Raw genomic sequence first — 19,389 nt, 5'->3', positions numbered from 1 at the left:
TGATCTCCTCTGTGATCTCCTCCTTTCACAAATTTCACATTCCAAGCTTCAACTTTATTAATATTTGACCAACAAACACCATTCAAATCAAATGGTGTTGACTATATGAGGCCAGTTTCTGAAAAAGTAACACAATCATTTGCATTTTTGTCAATTATTTATTTGGATTTGATTTATTTTCAATCACAGCCGCATGAATGTTGGGAGACAACACCCATCAGTGAAGAACACAGCTGTCAGAAAGGCCTGTTTCTGGATCGCGTGTTGATCAGTCCCAGGACAGAGAAGGCACTGGCTGCTGCCGTCACCAAACTGATGGCCCCAATAGCCCGTGTAGCCTGAGGAGACAAGGGGGACAAGAGGACGTGGTCTTAAATATATTTAATAACAAGGACTGTGCTTGAACATTTTGTTTGCAACATACTCAGGAATGAACAGCAAAGTTTTTTGAGAGGTTTATATAAATGTTTTGATAATTTTTCCACCTAAAATCTGGTCACGAAACCATTGGAAACTTTAATTAATATAATTTAATTAAGTCAGCCTCACCACAGCTGCTCTATGAAGAATACTTTTCAAGGTTGTGGGGGTGACTGACATTGAAAACATTAATTTTAGGTGGAGTATTCTTTTAATATCCATCCAGACTGTAGCACTAACTTTAACAACTCCAAACCTGTTCCTAAATCCACCTAGTCCAGACAGGCTCACTGATTGTGTTTAGGAGAGCGTTTATCTAGTTTTGCCAAACTAGGTACTAAAATGGAAGGAATCTACTCCAGGTGAAAGTAAAAGTAAAATAGTGTCCCTTTATATTACACAATCTGGCATCCACAATCACAGAATTGAAATATACACACAGAAATAGTCTGGAGTTAAGAAAGTAGCACAGGCCATTATAAAGTAAATTATTTTATGGTAATGTTTACTTGAAAGAAATCTTTAGTCTTTTAAATGCCCTGTTCTCTTTAAAAGATATATAAATACAAGTCAAACTATGACTGTGGTGACATGTCACCAGTCACTGTGGCAGCCTATGTTGAGTGAAAAGCTAGTATTTTACCCTGATGGCACAAAAGATGGAAACAAAACAAACAGTGAGAGACCTGCTCGGATACCCCTTCCCCGTAGCGCAGAAGGGTAACAAAGTGCTCGCAGTTGCTCCCCAGCAGGTCATAGGACACCTCCTGGCCAATGAGGACTTGCGCTCGCTGAATGATTTCAGAGACGGGCAGGGGTGTGTGGTTGTGGTCGTACTTGTTGTTGACACGGTACGAGTCGCTGCCCACCACCTCCTTCAGCAGCTGCATGCGCACCACTGCCTTCCTACTAAAGACGGACTTCACACTGGACATGGCGGCTGCCTGGTTCTCATCTGGATAGGAGGAGCAGAGCCTCAGTGTGATCACATGTACGTATCTACCAGAAGTGAACATTGTAGGATCTTAGACCTGGAGTCTCGCAGGTTTAGGAAAAATAGAAAGACAGCTGATGTAGGGATGCACAACACAAACTGATCCCAAAGGCATTTAGGATCCTGGTCACAGAGACAAAATGTATCATCATCGTGTATCATTTCATCAAAACTGTCGTGAGAAAGACAGGGGAGATCCACTTAGTACAAAAACAGCCACAAGTCCTATGCAAAGCTGAACTATTCCGAATATAGAGACAGCTGTCAGGCTAATGTGTTTCAGAGTGTAAAACTCTTACATCACAACTAAGGATGCTTTTAAACTTCAACTTTGTTTGTTGCTTGATTAGTCACAAATATTTCATATTCTACAATAATACCCAAGTTTCCAGGCACTCTAAACCAAGTCAAATTGGTGGAAGACGTATTTAGTATTTACATAAAAGTCATAATAGCACAATGTAAAAATACATTAAAAGTCCGTCATTCAAAACACTACACTTTTCTTACGATTTTAGCGTCATCCAGTTAAAGTGTGTCAAAATCAACCAATGTTGTCTGAGTAATCACTTTTTTTTCTTAAAGTTAGCTCAGCGGTTGCACACATCTCATTTCCTACTGACCAACAGGAGTTAAGTTGATGATGTAACCATCTCCCAGGTAGAGAGCCCAGTGCTGATAGGCCGGTCTAAAGATCTCAATGAGGTCACCAGGCTGGGGGTCACCAGAGGGGTCACCAGAGGGGTCAGGAAGGTCGGGGTCATTAGAGGCCATCTGCACACAAAGTGAGAGACACAAGAAGACACAGTATGATGCAGCAACTACTTCACATATTGATTACTGTCATGAAAGCTATGCACAGCTTTCAGTTGTCTTTAAGTGTCTATTTTGAAAAATGAATTTGGTCTTAAACTGAGTCAGCAAAGGTCCTTCATACTTTATTATTACATATCCACATCCGGCCATCGCAAAAACACACACTGTTAATTTTGTGGTCATAATAACATTCTTTCAGTCAACTTACAGTTGTGTTTTGTTGTTGTTTATCCATCCCACATCATGCTTCCACAAATTCTATAAGGAAAAGAAAACACAGGTAGAAACAAACCACAAAACTATTTTTAACCCAACAACAGATCACTCAAGAGTTCAAAGGCAAAATAAGTAAATTCTATGAATTTAAGAATTCATAGAATTTGAATTCTTGAATTAGAATTCTTCAAAGAGAATGCTAGATAGGATGGTACAATGCAAATGGAATCTATACACACACACACACACGCACACACACACACACACACACACACACACACACACACACACACACACACACACACACACAGACAATACATACATAAGCTCTTTTGTCACCTGTGCTGCCACAATAGCATCGACACAATGGGGAAGCTGACAGAAAAATAGTTTAGCCCAGGTTATTTCACATAGAAATAATCACCCATAACAATTTGATTTTGTATCACATATATTACCCTAATGTCAAAGTTCTTGTAGTTTTGTTGTTTGTTTTGTAATGACTACCTTGGATCGCCTGAGATAATAAGTGAAATATCTAGATTGTCTGTTAATTCCACAGAGAGAAGAGTTTAGTTTGGATCAAAATTACACATGGATGCGATGAAATCAATATCTGCCCAGGAGAGCAATTAGTATATCCATCTCATCATTAATGTATGATGCTAGAGCCTCGCTGAAAAAAACGCCTCATGTTAATTTGTCAAAACTAAAACTCTAACATAAAAACACACAATACATCTCTGTACGGACGTTATGTAATTATTTTGTAACACATTATTGTAGTAACGCTCTAACATCCATTGCTACTTTATATACAAAACATTCTGTAGAGATATGAAACAAAGTATGAAAATGAAGTGCCATAGATACCTTTAAAGTCCCTTCCTGTGATGTTATAGCTTTATGAAAGTGATAGTTTTGAATTCATGCCAGATGCTCAAACATTTCAAACAAGTAATTTCAGAACAAGTGCATACAGGAGTAATACTTACTCAAACACCAGCAGCTTTTTCTTCCTCACCATTTTAATTTTCCATCATCAATCCGCACATAACCAAAAAAAGACAAATCCAGCAGGAAAAGAAAAACAGAAAGAGATCGATTCCAAGTTTCCGAGATGATAAAAGGTTGTCAAATATCCAAAAGCCCAACTAGACGCTGGAGGTCCTGGTGGAGGTATTTCAGTGTCCGTTGCTCTGACTGATGACAGTTTGCCACAGTTGCTAAGGTCACCCACACACACACACACACACACACACACACACACACACACACACACACACACACACACACACACACACACACACACACACACACACACACACACACACATTTACACACAGGGAGGCGCTTCCTCCCTGCCATTGTCCCATTCACAAGTAGACACACTACTCTCCTGAACAAGAGTTATTGTGGATTTGCAAAGGCAACACAGGCATGACTGATTTAATTTAAATGCTGGCTGATCTCTTTGCTTGTAGAGGTGACATAGGGTAGCAGCCCATGTGTATGTTCATATATTCCCTTGTGTTACTTATAATGTGGCAAATGGGTAAACAGATAGATGGATAGGGGGACAGCAAACTGTAGTGTGGATGGACCAGTGTACCAGTTTGGTGATATTGTGTTGATACTGGGGCTGAAAATCAGATATTCCAAGTGAAAAACATGTAAAATGTTGTAGGAAACTCTCTCTTTCCTTTCTTTTCTTCTGCTTTAAAAAAAAAAGATTAACAGCTATTATATGTGTTATTGCGATATAAACTATCGTTTCTGACACTACTTTCCATGCTCCATGTCCTGTGTATAATAAATTATACCCTCAGCGTACTTGAGTCTTGCTACAGTAAAGTGGATCTCAGGGGTCAGGCGCATTCTCTGCACGTTGATTGGCTACTGCAGCTGGAAGCTGCGTCAAGCTCCAGGCAGTACATTTCAACATAGTAGGAAGGACAAAAAAAATACAGTATGTCAGTTAAAGGGGATCATTTATTGAACAGATTATGTGGAAAATAATGTTTAGAAATATCTCAAATGAACAACCACAAACAATATATAGAATTAACACAGAGCCGTCTAATATCTCTTTAAACGGCTCTCAGTCAGCCCAACTGGCTAAGGTTAGCTAGCCTTGGTGACATAACCTTAGGTCTGTTATGCAGCAACTCGAGTCAACTGTGCTTTTATTTTGAAGTTTGTTTCCGGTAGCCTGTCTCCTTCTACGACTAGCTTGTCATTACCGCATACAAACAGAAGGTTAGCCAGGCTGACAGCAAGTAATCTTTCACCAAGGGAAAGGGATTATCTCCGCTGACGCTGTGTATCCACACTGTTGTGTTATGTGAAGAGGACACTGGCTGTGTTAAGACTGTGGTAAGGAAATAATACAATTATCTACCTGTGCTAACGCTAATCTACTACCGCATTGCCGCTTGTAACGTTAGCTAGCATACTCCGTTAACGTTAGCTTGCTTGGCTCCCAGCACGCGCCCGCTCGTTTATCACAATAATTTAAAATATGAATCATAAGTAGGTTAAGAAAAGTCAAACATATATAGTCATTGCATGCTATTGTCATGTGTCATGTGTATCGAAGTTGCACGAGATCACTGTTAACTTCTACAGTGGCTTCACTGACCGTTGCATAACTTAACATTGTGTTATTTAACCTGCAGTGTAACAGTTAACTTAACGTGTAATGTAACAACTGTAATATGATCACAGACCTAAAACCATGCAGTATGATCTAACCTCTGTACTAACAGTCATGTTGTTGACCAACATTGTTCACGTCCACTGATATGACTGCGTGTGCCCTCTCGTTGTTCAGATCGAACACCATGGCTGCAGCGCCTCACCTCAGACGGTCAGATTCAGCTCACGGGGAGTTCTCCCCTCTGAAGCGCTTTGTTGTGGCCAAGAAGAAGATAGGCGATGTGTTTGAACAACTGCTGAACTATGTGAAAGAGACTTCAGAGTTCGTGGAAGGTGAGAGCATTTTCTTATCTGTTCCCATTTGTCAGACAGCTATAGTAGTTCGTAGTGAACAAGGATTGTAATACTACTAACAGAAAAGTAATTTCATGCTTGGAGTTATCACATTAACACAATTCTTTATCATCTGTCGGTCAGCTCTGTCTGAATGTTATATGAAGTAGGTGTTGTTCGTCTGTGTGTTTTGGACAGAGACCTGTGGGAATAAAGCTCTGGAGAACATTGCGAGTCAAGATCAAAAGGTGGAGATTCAGGCATATGCTGACAAACTGGTCGTCATTAAGGAGGTGCTGGCGCGCAGACACATGAAAGTGGCCTTTTTTGGCAGGTAAATAACAGCTACACACACAACTGAATTTTAAGAATATTGTCTTTGCCGCCTTTCTGATGTGATTCTCAAACAGTCTTTTCCATAAAAGCAACATTTACAGACACAACTATTGTGATGTTGAAGACTGTGCAAGTTAAACTAGTCCTTTCCCAAATTAATCAGGTATCGGTTTTGCTTTCACTCTTATGTTCTTTAACTTTGTTCATAATTGAGTTCAAACTGGATGTTGATAGAACCGTGTTGTGCTCTGCGCAGATGCAAATAAACGCCTTCAATTCCGAAACACAATAGGAAGGGTGTGTCACTGGAAAAAACATTTCTCCTGCTTGATTCAACAACGACAATTCACGGTGTCTTGAACCACCTTACATTGAAAACACTACCTGTCACAGGTGAAGCCAGGTTATCCATGCAGTTTGAACCATTAGTAGCCGCATATTTGTGTCGCATTAACATTTGAAGTGAAGTAGGATGTCTGTAACACCCGAGGACTTTACTTTCATTTTGAGAGTAATGAGCAAATGATTTGCCTCCAAATGCAGTCACTGACTGTTTTGATTTTTAGGACCAGTAATGGTAAAAGCACAGTGGTCAACGCCATGCTGAGGGACCGCGTGCTGCCCAGCGGGATTGGCCACACCACCAACTGCTTTCTTAGTGTCGAGGGCACTGATGAGGACAAGGCCTACCTCAAGACGGAGGGCTCTGATGAGGAGAAGAGCATCAAGGTAAAGGTTATTTTAATAAACGTTTTGCTTGGGCTTTAATTAGTCTTTTAGGAGCACTGGTCTGTATCCCATTCATACTGTATATTTACACATTTTTGTTGTTCTCAGCTATTGAGAACCTCGTTGTACTTTTGCTAGAGTAATTGGGAACACGGTGTTCCTCGTATACAGTCTGTGTTTTGCACAAACCAGAATCTGGTATATATATATATAATATATATTGTTGATTAGGTCTTTTACTGTTGTTGTGGAAGAGTTGTTGTACTCACACGGTTGAGGATACATTCTGATTCATGGTTTAATCTTCACCCTGATAGCAGAGCCAAGCTCACATCTTTGTCCTGATCCTTCTACAAGTGGTATAAAATAGTTTTATAAGCAGTAGTTTAATCAAATGTATTCATGAAATGCCAATTTCAAGTTTGTGATACAGTCATGTGAAGGGCAGGTCTCAACGGTAATAAAATATTAAAGTACTAAAAGCAAATAATAGATAAAACGGAAATATTTAGATTTTTATGGCTGTAGTTTTACCGTAGAAAAGATGAATAGTGTTGAATAATGTTTCCATTTGGCGGTTGTCTCGTGTTGACTTACCTAAACCCAACATGTGTAAATGGAGCACATGCTACCTGAACCTACAGCCATGGGAATATAGACACAGGTATGCAGAATATTTACGCTGGTGTCAGGTGTCTGAAACGAAAGCCACAGCCTCCGTGAACTGAATGAAGTGGACGTGAGTTCAAAAATATTAAGCGGTGTGGGCGACTGTGGCTAAGTGGAGAGCAGGGCCGTCTTTTAATCAGAGGATCGGTGGTTCAATCAGAGGATCAGTGGTTCGATCCTCGGCTCTGCTAGTCGCATGTCGATGTGTCCTTGAGCAAGACACTTAACCCCAAAATTGCTCCCGTAGCCGTGCGTACGGAAGAATCTGAATTGTAAGTCGCTTTGGATAAAAACGTCTGATAAATTACTGTAATATAATGTAATCAGTTTTAATCTGTCTAGTGCTTTTAGATGGTACTGTCTACAGGGTCAGAAATGAATGTGTTTCCAGTGAAATTATCTTTAATAGCTTTTAATGTTAAGGTAAGCTTAGTGGTAGTTCATAGTATAGGAATCCTGTTAGCCTAATAAAAGCTACCTAATAACATTCCACTGTATAATACTGTAAATTATACCTTCCTGTTTAAAAAGTTAAACAATTACCTGGATAATGCACCATACACCTTAGAAGTACGGAAGTCTTCCTTTTCAACGCTGTAAAACCTAAAAGAACAAACTTTAAAAAGTGATTAAAGAAACAACCTTGTGCTCAGATTTTCTCCCATGTTATCGTAATAGTGGTATTCTTCTATTCATAACGTAGCACAACTAGAATATACATTAGATGGAGGTTATTACATCAACAACCATAACGTCGGTCTATTTACATCTCCTCTGCAGACTGTAAACCAGCTGGCTCACGCGCTCCACATGGACGAGAGTCTGGACGCCGGCTGTCTCGTCCGTGTGTTTTGGCCGAAGACCAAGTGCGCTCTGCTTCGAGACGACCTGGTGCTTGTGGACAGGTAACGCGATCCGTTAATCAGATCTGGAAATTCATAAATATCAATCTGATAGAATCAAGGACATTAAAGAGTTGGAGTCACACAGATGAAGTCAGTAAGGTGTGTGTGTGTGTGTGGGGGGGAAACAAATCATGCTCAAATGGACCAATTACTTCACATATTTTGTAGATGTCATGCATTTGACCTCTCTTCCGCTCGCTTAGCCCAGGGACAGATGTCACATCACAACTGGACAGCTGGATTGACAAATTTTGCCTGGATGCTGATGTCTTTGTGCTGGTGGCCAACTCTGAATCCACCCTTATGAACACGGTAAGAAGGCCTTATCAATCTACTCTGCATTACTCATTCGACGATTGAGCAAAGGACTGATTTAGTTTATTAACTGTGAACTCTTGTGGGCATTTCCATTTTTGTTTCCATAGCCCATTATCACTTTATAGTTTCTTTAAAATGTCTTTCTGTGTCCACTCAAGGTGATGAGAGTACAGTAATTTGACCACTTGGTCAAGTTTTCAGTTATGTCAGTCCCTTATGTGTACTTAAAGGGCCAATGTGGATTACGGAGTGGAGAATATGGCTGCCTATGTTTGTGTCCAGCCACACAGGCCCCACTCTTGTTTCTGTCTGCTCAGGCATTCATGCAATGTGATGCTGCACACGGTCAATCACAGAGCTTAACCCTGCCGGATAGCTCTTAAAGGGAACGCAAGCACACATTCCCCTCTGTGCTATCCAATGGAAATAAATCCCAGGCTTTATGTAAATAATGTCAGATAGTTAAATAGCGGCGACACGTGAGCGTCATTGAGAGCCTGATTTGTGGCTGGGATGTTGCCAAACTACTTTGCTGTTGTGGTGTGCAAAGTAATAAGAGGCTTTTCCCGGCCTTCACTGGGATGCATATAACTACTCTAGTAAGCACGAGAGCCCCGTTCTTCCATCTTGTAAGGTTTTATATTTAAAGCTTGCTTTTCTCTGTCCATATCCTGTTTACTTTTGTCTGAGTTTGTCCCATTCCATGAACTGTTGGGTTGTCATTTCCATGGGTAGTGTTTTGGATACATATATAATATTCATGGCGAAATATTCATTTTGACTGATTCAACCCGTAAGTTTAAACTTAAACCTCTGCTATAATGCCCACATGATTTAATTGAATCGGCGTCCAATTTCAGCTGATTTTATTTCTGTAATATCCTTAGTGTCATTAAAATGATTCACAAATAAATGTCTGTGTGTTTCGAGATAGAGACAGATATTGGATGTACATCAAATAAATTACGGGTCCTTTCAATTTTATTGTGTCAAAACTAACGCACATTTTGATCTAGAATGGGGCTTTCTGGAAAATGAAATGTTTGTTTGAGAGGGAACAGAGAAAAAGGATTTAGTTTTCACTGATTTGAGCAACTCTTCCCCCTCTCCCTTCTCCCTTCTGCCATCTAGGAAAAGCACTTTTTCCACAAAGTCAACGAACGTCTGTCGAAGCCCAACATCTTCATCCTCAACAACCGCTGGGATGCCTCAGCAAACGAACCAGAGTACATGGAGGACGTGAGTCAACCGTTTGTTTCAGTGTCATGTCAGAATCAAACATTTGGAAAATTGATTTTTATTTTGTTTTGTTTAAAAAATAAAATGTGTTCTTTTTTTTCAGGTGAGGAAGCAGCACACAGACCGTTGTGTGAACTTCCTGGTGGAGGAGCTGAAGGTTGTGGACCGCGATCAGGCACCCAACCGCATTTTCTTCGTCTCTGCCAAAGAGGTGCTCAACTCCCGCATGCAACGTGCTCAGGGCATGCCCGAAGCAGGTGAGGCGTCGCATTTTAGCGGATGCTGTAATTCTGGAGGATGGAGAAACTGTGCATATCCTTATGTTTGATATCACTAAACTCCATTCATGTTGCAAATGACCAGCAATAATGAAAACAGTGATTACAATAATAAAAATGATCCAAATCAAATAAACAGTTATGTATTTATTATATACCTGATGTATAATGTGTCTGTGATCATTTCATCTAACAGGTGGAGCCCTGGCTGAGGGCTTCCAGGAGAGACTGAAGGAGTTCCAATGCTTTGAGAGGAGGTTTGAGGTGTGTGTGTGTATGTGTGTGTGTGTGTGTGTGTGTGTGTGTGTGTGTGTGTGTATGTGTGTCCTCTCAATATCTTTCAATAATTGTATTCCCACTTCTCAGAGCGAAATCTATTTCTTGTCTGAACCCAACAGACAGAGTTAGATGAATATAGAGCAGTGATTTTGGCATATTTGTAATTAGACACGGGTATATGTGCTACCATAAAGTCAACAGTTATGCCTCTGAGAGGAACGCGGTGTCGAGCCAAAAAACAGCACGGATGCTGATTAAGTTCATAAACACTGCAGTTGGTGTATCATGAACTGCTAAGCCTTCTGCTGGGGAGAGAAGGGGATCGTCACTATTCTGAGAAGTGAGGCTATTTTCTTCATTCATTCAGACCAGCAGTGGCTGGTTATATCAGACGCTGAACCAGAGCGTACTTTATTCTGAGAAATTCAGTTGCCTGGTGAAAATGCGTGCGTGTGTCTGTGTGTTCGTGCTTGCATGTGTTTAATATTACTGCATGGAGAAAGATATTGAATAAAACAAAGACGCAACCAAAGTTCTTCTACTGACAGTAAAAAACCTGAGCACTCAACTACTCGAACCTGGAACGAGTGTTTAGGTTTCGCCACCAGTCATTCGCCATGAAGCTGGCGGCTCCGGTGCCTTCTAGACCAATCACTGTGCCTTCTCCATCAACCTGCGTCTTCATTGCTGAAGTCTAGATTCACTTAGGCGAGGACATCCGTTTGTTTTTGTTCCCCTTTGATTTTGTTCTGTTTTTAACTTTGTTTGTTGAGTTTTCTGTGTTTTCATTTCAACTATAAGGAATTTAATTGTGTCCATCCTGGGGGGAAATTATCATTGGATTAAATCTATAATCCGAAAGTGCAGTTTCAACATGTCCCAAGCACTTGTTGAGCAGCTCCTTTGCCAGAAATACAACAGCAACTGTCGTACAAACTTGTGTTGTTTTTAATATCTAAATTGGTCGATAATCAGAGCAACTGGGATCTGATTTCTGGCTGCACATGCATCAAGTCGTTTTCCACACATCAACAGGATGTTACCTTCCTGAGGATTAAAGGTGTGCAGCCTGTCTGTAACAAATACATATTGTTTCCTGTGGCTCTTTCATAATAAGAGCCCCACGGATTTTGCCAGTTGAGTGCAGCTCTGATACACCATTCTGAGAGTGAACAGTAAAGGATGAGCCTGTTAATGAGATAAAATCACACTGGATTACATGCCAGCCTCCTGTAAACTCCACTTGTATATGAAGGGAATGGTGGACTCCGCCACTAACAATTAAAACTACTTTATAGAGAGATGATAACTGAATGTAAACACATTGAATGATTGAAAGCTCAAAAAATGGTTTTGAATGAATAAATCATAAGGATTATCACTATAAGTGAAATAACAAACAATAGCGCTTTAGATATAATCTGCATGTTTTGTGTGACCTACAGTGGATTAAAGAGGGAATTCTCACAAATAATTTATCCCCAAATGACACAATATTCCTACTTTTACATGTTCCCGTTTTTTGTTGTCATTCTTGATTGTATACAGTTGATATGTTTTTATAATTTCCCTGTGGCTTTACCAACACATTACTGTGACCTTGCAATGGGCTGTGGGACACGAGGTAGACACACTGCTGCTGTCATTGTCACACCTGTGTTCTTGTCTTCTCTTAAGTTAAAGCAGCAGGTGTCTATCTTGCCTTCTGTTCGTCCCTGGTAGCGTGCTAGTTCATGCGCCCTATCCAGCAGCAGCCCCTATAGCTGTCACAGTAACTCGTGTGTTATGGCCTCGCAGGAGTGTATCTCGCAGTCAGCAGTGAAAACAAAGTTTGAGCAGCACACTATCAGGGCCAAGCTGATCACAGAAAAGGTCCAGAACATCATGGACGCCATCAACATTGAGGCGGCAGAGAAGAGGTGAGTATCTTGTTACGTACATAGTCTTTTAGTGGGAATGGATTGCTGGACATTACTCTATGAAACTAAGTAAATATGTTCAGGGAACATGATTTGAATGGCATTTTGTTTAATAATAGAGGGATAAATTATCCAGTAAAATATCAGGGGTTTTCTTAAAAATGCTACTTTCTACTGTGTTGCTCTTTGACAGCAAAAAGCGTTCAGCTGCTAGTTTGCATTTGTGACTTTATTTCCTGTTTGGTGGGGTGGGACCTCAGAGTGGCGGCTCTGGAAGACAGAGAGTATCAGATGGACCGGCTGGAGTTTGTCAAGAATCAGCTCAACTTGCTTATTAATGAAATAAAGAAGAAGATCAAGGCCATCAGTGAGGACGTGGAGTCTAAGGTAATGACGACAACTGGTGGAAGAGCTTTTGAATGTTGGGGTTTTGTATGTATGTATGTATGTGTGAAACTTAATTAATCTTCATAGAAGACTATAAAAACAGCAAATCTAGTAGTAGGTTATTGTAGATGTCCATCAGAAAAGACCAATATATGCTGTTTAATGCACCAGCTTGAGATCTGATGTGCTGCCTGCTCCTGTGCTGTAGCCGACCGATAACTCTGGATGCGTTTCATCCAGGTATCCTGCGCCATGGGAGAGGAGATCTGCCGTCTCCACGTGATCGTTGATGAGTTCCACTGTGACTTTCACCCCTCGTCGCACGTCCTCAAGATCTACAAGTCTGTAAGTGGTGGCACAAATGAATTATTTGTGACTGCACCTATCCTTGGAAATGACTGACTGACTCCTGTTCTGTTTGCAGGAGCTGCTGTCTCACGTGGAGGAGGGGATGGGCAAGAACCTGGCCTTCCGCTGCTCCAACGCCGTCAACGCTTCTGTCCAGTCCTCTCAGAGATACATGATGGGTAATTACACTGTAAACATGACTGGACAGAATAATGAGATCCCCTTTGTAGTGATATCGCATTGTCCGTGTCTCAGTTATCTCAACAAATCTGTTCAGCGCAAGCTTTGGCCTCAGCCTGTAGCGCTTAGGTTTACCCATCAGGAGTGAATAGTTCTGCTGAACCTAAAGGTTGGCTAAAATTAATAAAACAATAATAACACAAAACAAAAAAAGACGGAAGAATACCGAAGATTGAAAGCTAAGATGAACGGCTGGTTGTGGAAAAGGATTATCTGAACCTTTCCTTGCGTTAAAGGCCAGGGAATTAAATCATTTTATAGAAAATGACATCAGCCCAGATTTCTAGTCCTCCATTGTTTGTTTTTTCACTCAATCACTCATTTAGAGTGTTGCTAAACTTAGTCAAAACCTTTTGGGCACTCGGCTGCTATGGTCTGCAGCGCCCAGCCCCCTGCTAAATTTACCCTCCTCGCTGAATGCCATCATCCCATGCCCCATTATGCTACAAGTGCGTCACTGTGACAGGCACGCATGCAAGCTGTGCTCAGTGACGTTGAAAAGGTGTTAATGTGCCCTCTGATGAAAAGGACTCAGGTGCTGTTATGACATTGTGGTGTGACTTATTGTTCCCCTCAGGAGAGATTAAGGAAACCAGCATATTCAAATTGAATGTAATCTTTTTTTTGCTTTAAAGACTACAATGATAAAATGTGTTTTTGTCATCATGTGTTGCTATTTTCTGCCTCCTTCTACCCAAATAGTTATTATTAGCTGTAAAATGTACTTGCACAAACTGTTAAAGTACTTATTTGGAAGAATAGACCCTTAACGTGGGTGTATATTTCAAGCATCAGTGCAGGTTTTAAATACAAACTAAGCCACAAATGATCCCATGACTGCTGAGTATTTCTGTCTGTTTCGATTGTATTCTCATACATGTTTTCTTTCTCTCTCTCTCTCCAGAGAGCATGCTCCCTCTGCTTCCCTCTTCGGCCCAGAGCCAGGTCCACATGCTGGTGCCTAGCAGGAAGTTTGACCTGAGTTACGACCTAAACTGCGCCACACTTTGCAATGACTTCCAGGAAAACATTGAGTTCCAGTTTTCGTTGGGCTGGACAGTGTTAGTCCACCGCTTCCTGGGATCTGTCAACGCGCAGAGAGCGCTGCAACTGGTGGACCAGAACTTCCAGGTACAAGCCAGAGCTGGTTCTGTCGTTGGATTAACTTCTGACAATAATGCTTCGTTCACATAAACACAAAATATACATTTACGAAAGTCCGATTTTTAAAAACTCCGCTGTCATTACTCAGGCCTCTCGACCAGTGCTGGCCCTCACGCCCTCCTCAGGACCCCCGTCCATGACGGCGCCGCCCAACAACGAGACGGCCGTCATGAGCCAACAGGACTTGATGGTAGCCGTTGCAACCAATGTGGCATCCCTCACCTCCCGCACCTCAATGAGCGTCCTCATCGTTGGAGGAGTGGTATGTTGTTTCCAAAATTGGTCTTGCATGTTAACATCTGTGGTAGATGAACACATACAGTTATAGCCAGCTTCAGGTTGCAGGAAACTGTCTGCTGTAGGTTATGGCAACAAAATAAGTAACTTAGTTAGTTTCATGAGTGGAACTCCTTTGTTTTATGACATTGCACTGAATAGAAAGGCCGGTCTAATTATAAGGCAGCTAACCCAGCTTCTGCTTGTTTATGTATTCATTTCTCTAAGGTGTGGAGAACGGTCGGCTGGAGGCTGATAGCTCTGTCGGGCTCACTGTACGGCTTGCTGTACCTGTACGAGAGACTCACCTGGACCACGAAGGCAAAGGAGCGCTCTCTGAAGCGCCAGTTTGTGGACTACGCAACAGAGAAGCTGCAGCTCATAGTCAGCTTTACTAGTGCGAACTGCAGCCACCAGGTCCAACAGTAAGTCCTGATACAGCATCATTTCTGTGATTTCATAGTAGAACAAACTAGACAGAGCAGTACATGAAAGAGTTTTGTTTTTTTAAGATGGTAGCAGTGGTCCAATTTAAGATGATTTTCAGGCAGTTCTTTCAGTCTATTCTAGTATTAATTTGTACAGAGATTTTCATTCATTTTCATCACTACAGCATTCAAGGTTGTGCTGTCTTAAACTCACGCACTTCATCGTAATGTGTTGAATAGTTTGTTTTTCTTTCCAATACATTTTTGATGTGAAATCCACCCTGAAACACTTTAACATTAAACCATTTGCAATAATGCCCAGTGGATTAAGTCTTTAACATTCAGCACATTAACAACGTTCATGCTGACATTAGGTGCTCATTTCTCTGCACTAGAGATGTCGGTTCAGACGTGTCGGTTTCGGTTACAGTACAAGTACAAGAGGCGCGCTCCTTTTAAGTCTGGCGGTCCATTGACTTAGGTGCAGCTTTTTGAAGTGCTATCCATGTAGAGGTGCTGAAATGTTAATGTTTATGTCATAAATTGCCTTTTTATTTTATTACATCTAGCCGTATTTTGATCAGGTCATCGTTTAGGGTGCTCCCATCGATCGGCCACTGCTCGTTAGCGGCCAATCGTGGTCTCTATAAAGGCAGATCGGAAGAGCCGGTGACATTACTCATCGATTCTGAATTGAATCAATACTCATTGTTCAATACTCACACGCTGTCCACGGTGCGTCCTGTCGAATTTGTTAAAATCGGCACCCATTTTAAATTAACCTACAGACTAACATGCGTAACTGGTCTTATGGTTAACGGTTAACCTCACTGACCGTTGACGCCACTACTTTGCACCATTCCTCAATGTTCTGTCAGTGTTATTTAACCTACTGACAAAACCTTACTTGCTGTAATGTTCCTAATATGCGCACACACACAAACAGACCTCATCTCCCCCCCCCCCCCCCTGTAGCAGGGCTAAATAAATAAGCACTGCAATCCTGTGCCCTCTGTGTTTCCAGGGAGATGGCGGCGACCTTTGCGCGGCTCTGTCAGCAGGTGGACGAGACGCAGAAAGAGCTCGAGGCTGAAATCCGCCAACTGACAACTGCGATAGATCAGCTGGAGACCGTCCAGAGCCACTCCAAGAGCCTGCGGTCAGTGCCGGCTCCTCTCTCATTGGGGGCAACATGAAGGGGGGAGGGGGAGGGGCCAGTAGTTGACTTTTTGGGAAGGTCTAGTCTGGGGGACCTGAAGAAGAAATTGGTGGGGTTTTTTTTTTTTAAACTTAAGCTTGCTGCACAATCCTGCAGGCAGTACACAGATTGACAGTTTAATTTAAACTGATTTTGTCATAAATAATTGTCACAGGATGCGGCTCCTGTGCACAAAATTATATTTGTTCGCAAACCTGATGATGCGGCCACTGGCTGAGCAGTTTTTCAGCTTTTTTTTGTACTCTCGTTTGGGGAAAAACAACCAGAACATTTAACACAGAAAGGAAATATAAATAATTTGTTTTATTGAAACTGCTTTTCTGTACTTTTTTTTTTTTTTTTTTTTTTTTTTTTTTTAGAGCTTGCTTTGAATTAGAGTACTGATATGTATAAAAGTGTACATAGTTGTGTCACAATACATCAAACATACATATTTGGTGGAAAAAGGCAAATTAGTTCTTTAAACAGGGATTTCATTAACAGTTTCTTTTCTATTTCCTGTTCTTGAAAGGTTTGGGCATCAAATGTTTGGCACAACAGTCAGATATTCAGTCTTGATTTATATATGACTGCAAACAGTTTAACAGTGAGAATTACATTACATTTTAGTGTACAAGTGGTTTGGATGACGTTGGTCCAAATGTAACGTGTGTCCGTTTCCTCTGCAGACATAAAGCGACAGCCCTGGAGAAACAGTTGGAGGAGTTCACAAACCAGTACCTGCAGCCTCAGCAGTGAGCTGCTCTTCTTCAGCGCTCCCCAGTTTGGTTCTTGTCGAGCCAATCGTTCCTCAGCCTCACCTCCTAAACTACACCACAGTGTTCTGTGTGGACAGATGAATCGATTCAAAGAAATCTATAGATGTTTTGATAATATGAAAGGTTAGACAAGAATACCAAATGTCTGCAGCTTCTCGAGTGTGAAGATTTGGTCCTTTTTTTTTTTTTTTTGAGTGCCATTTGTAAAATTGTAAATAGACAACATGTCTTTTTTTTGGGACATTTTGTAGACAATTAATTAATCAAGAAAAAGAAATTGATCAGTAATTTCACTCTTAATGGACCGAAGAGTGAAGCCCCCCTCCTCCTCCTCCTCCACCTCCACTGCCAATTAGGCGTTTCAGGTGCTCGAGAAACTGCAGTGAACCAACTGTCAAACAAAGCTGCCTGTAAAACAGAAACGTGGACTCATTATGTGCAGAGACGCTCCACAAGGTGTTATTAGAATCTCGGTCGGCGGGGAGGCTGCCGGTCGGGTGCTATATTTTGACACTAATGTGCTTCTAACTGTGAATATGCCTTTTTTGACTAACTTTTGTGAAGCAAATGAAGTTTGAGTGTCTGTAAGACTGTACATGCATATTTTCGGGCACATGATCTGTTGTGTTAGCAACAAAAAATAAATATATTTAATAACAAAAGAGAACATTTTTTCTTTAATTTGAAGGACCTAGTTAAAGTTAGTTGACAGAGAGGAATCATTCGAGTAGAAAGGGAAAGCATGTCTTTCACATACTGTTGTTTCATGTTCTATTTTCTAACCATCCAAACTGTATAGATCAAAAGCTTTGGAAAACCTCATATTTTATAATATTCTACTTTATTTATAACCTTTAAACTTAAAATGACAATTACACCAGTCCGCAACTGTCTTCTTTTTTTTTTTCTTGAATGCGTGTTGAAATACCTCCAGATTTGCCTGATTGTATTAAATCTGCCACGATCTAAAAAAGGACTTTTTGTGCGTTTATTTGAAAGACTTTCACCCCGTGGAGTTCACAACCACTATTGGCACCCTGTGTCCATGCTTGGTTCATATTGTGCACAAGCACCACGTCTGCAAAAACATGGATGTAATTGATGCACTGTTTCGAATTGTTTTTTTTAAACTGCTTTGCAAATTTGTTATGAGGAAGAAAATGCACTTTGTTCGTTTGACCTCAAGTATACACACAATTCTGCGTCAGATAATTGTGTCCAGCAGCCCCGCAAATAGTCATGTACATGTTGCCACCGACAGGCGAAGAAAGTAACAGCTGCTGCAATTCTAACAGCTGCAGCCAATGATTGTTACTGCATTCGTTTTCCTTTTTATTAACTTTTTTTCTCCGTTTGTGCCTCTGTGCCGTTGACGATATGTTTTCGGACTGTCCATCCCATTCTCGTTAAGAATGAGTGGCACAAATGTCTCCTTGGACTCGAGGGTGAACTAATTAGAAAATGGTGGACAAAGATCACTGTGACCTCACAAAACACTTTTTGGGCCATAACTTGAGTTCAAATGCTAATTATGACAATTTCACACTAATGCCTAATAGGATAAAATTACAGTTTGGTCAGGATGGATGCAAGTTGACTCATTGGCAGAGCATTACACTTGTTCCACCTCTTAGAAATATTAAAATTGAACAGAGGTGGATATTTAATACTAAAATATAAATACAGTTCAGCTTTTGGCCCAAAGACAAATACCAAATGTTAGCTTTTGAGTTGTTGTCCCTTTCTAAACATTTAAGACAATGAACTTAGCTGTCAAAATGAGCCTGTGTAATTTGTCCAGAGCGGACTATTCAAAAGACAAAGTTAAGTTTAAATAATAACATAACAAAAGCAGAATTTGTAGCAACTGCACAGACAGTTTTTGTCTATTTTGGTCCTCTTATGAAAGTCGGTGTCCATTCTCTCCTAAAACGGTTCTGGTTTGTTCCTGAATTAAACGTATTTAAACTCATTTCTATAAACGGGAAAATACTGTACATAGTCTTTTAGACAGTCTATAATTTTTAAAAGGAATTCATTGAGGATTTGTATTCTTGGTTAGAAGCTTTTTATTGGTTACAATAACTCATGGCAACGTATCAGTATCACCAAGCCACTGTACAAATACAAAAAAAAGGTCTGGTGTGAAAAAGACTATAAAAATTATTCCATAACAAGTGATTATAATTTCACACAATAGCATTGTAAGAGAATTATCATGGCACCAAGTCCCTGGTCCTTACTGGCTTAAAACATAAAACAATAAATAAAATCAAAATGTCAGAACAGTAGGTTGTAGAGTCAAAGGGCAGTGCATTATTTTGTGATGGTGCCGTGGTGGTGATCATGTGACAATTCAAGTGGTAGGGTGTCATTGAACCAGTAACTTGCCATTTCTTTTCTCACGATATTAAATTTGGAGAGTCGTGCAAATGCGGCCATCAAAATACTGCCTGAACT

General features: G+C 40.8%; 2 protein-coding genes across 2 annotated transcripts; one reads left to right on the top strand and one right to left on the bottom strand.

Moving 5' to 3' along the window:
* Window positions 1-236: 236 nt before the first annotated feature.
* Window positions 237-2,465, bottom strand: plaat1 (phospholipase A and acyltransferase 1; the record flags this gene model as incomplete). The annotated part of the gene is made up of 4 exons (XM_079158271.1): window positions 237-338; window positions 1,107-1,375; window positions 2,038-2,188; window positions 2,439-2,465. The coding sequence occupies 4 exons, from the start codon at window positions 2,463-2,465 to the stop codon at window positions 237-239; spliced, it is 549 nt and encodes a 182-aa protein (XP_079014397.1).
* A 2,228-nt stretch (window positions 2,466-4,693) lies between these two features.
* mfn1b (mitofusin 1b) lies at window positions 4,694-17,895 on the top strand. Its single transcript, XM_079157780.1, has 18 exons — window positions 4,694-4,822; window positions 5,280-5,437; window positions 5,636-5,771; window positions 6,340-6,502; window positions 7,952-8,076; window positions 8,280-8,388; window positions 9,526-9,633; window positions 9,737-9,890; window positions 10,108-10,175; window positions 11,988-12,109; window positions 12,370-12,496; window positions 12,737-12,841; window positions 12,921-13,023; window positions 13,989-14,215; window positions 14,337-14,510; window positions 14,753-14,949; window positions 15,977-16,111; window positions 16,840-17,895. Exons 2-18 carry the CDS (start codon window positions 5,290-5,292, stop codon window positions 16,907-16,909), a joined length of 2,271 nt encoding a protein of 756 aa, XP_079013906.1. The 5' UTR covers window positions 4,694-4,822; window positions 5,280-5,289; the 3' UTR covers window positions 16,910-17,895.
* Window positions 17,896-19,389: the final 1,494 nt, after the last annotated feature.

Source organism: Pholis gunnellus, assembly GCF_910591455.1.
Source record: "Pholis gunnellus genome assembly, chromosome: 4".
In the NCBI taxonomy this organism is placed as follows: Eukaryota; Metazoa; Chordata; class Actinopteri; order Perciformes; family Pholidae; genus Pholis; species Pholis gunnellus.
This window is presented reverse-complemented; position numbering and strand designations above follow the sequence as displayed.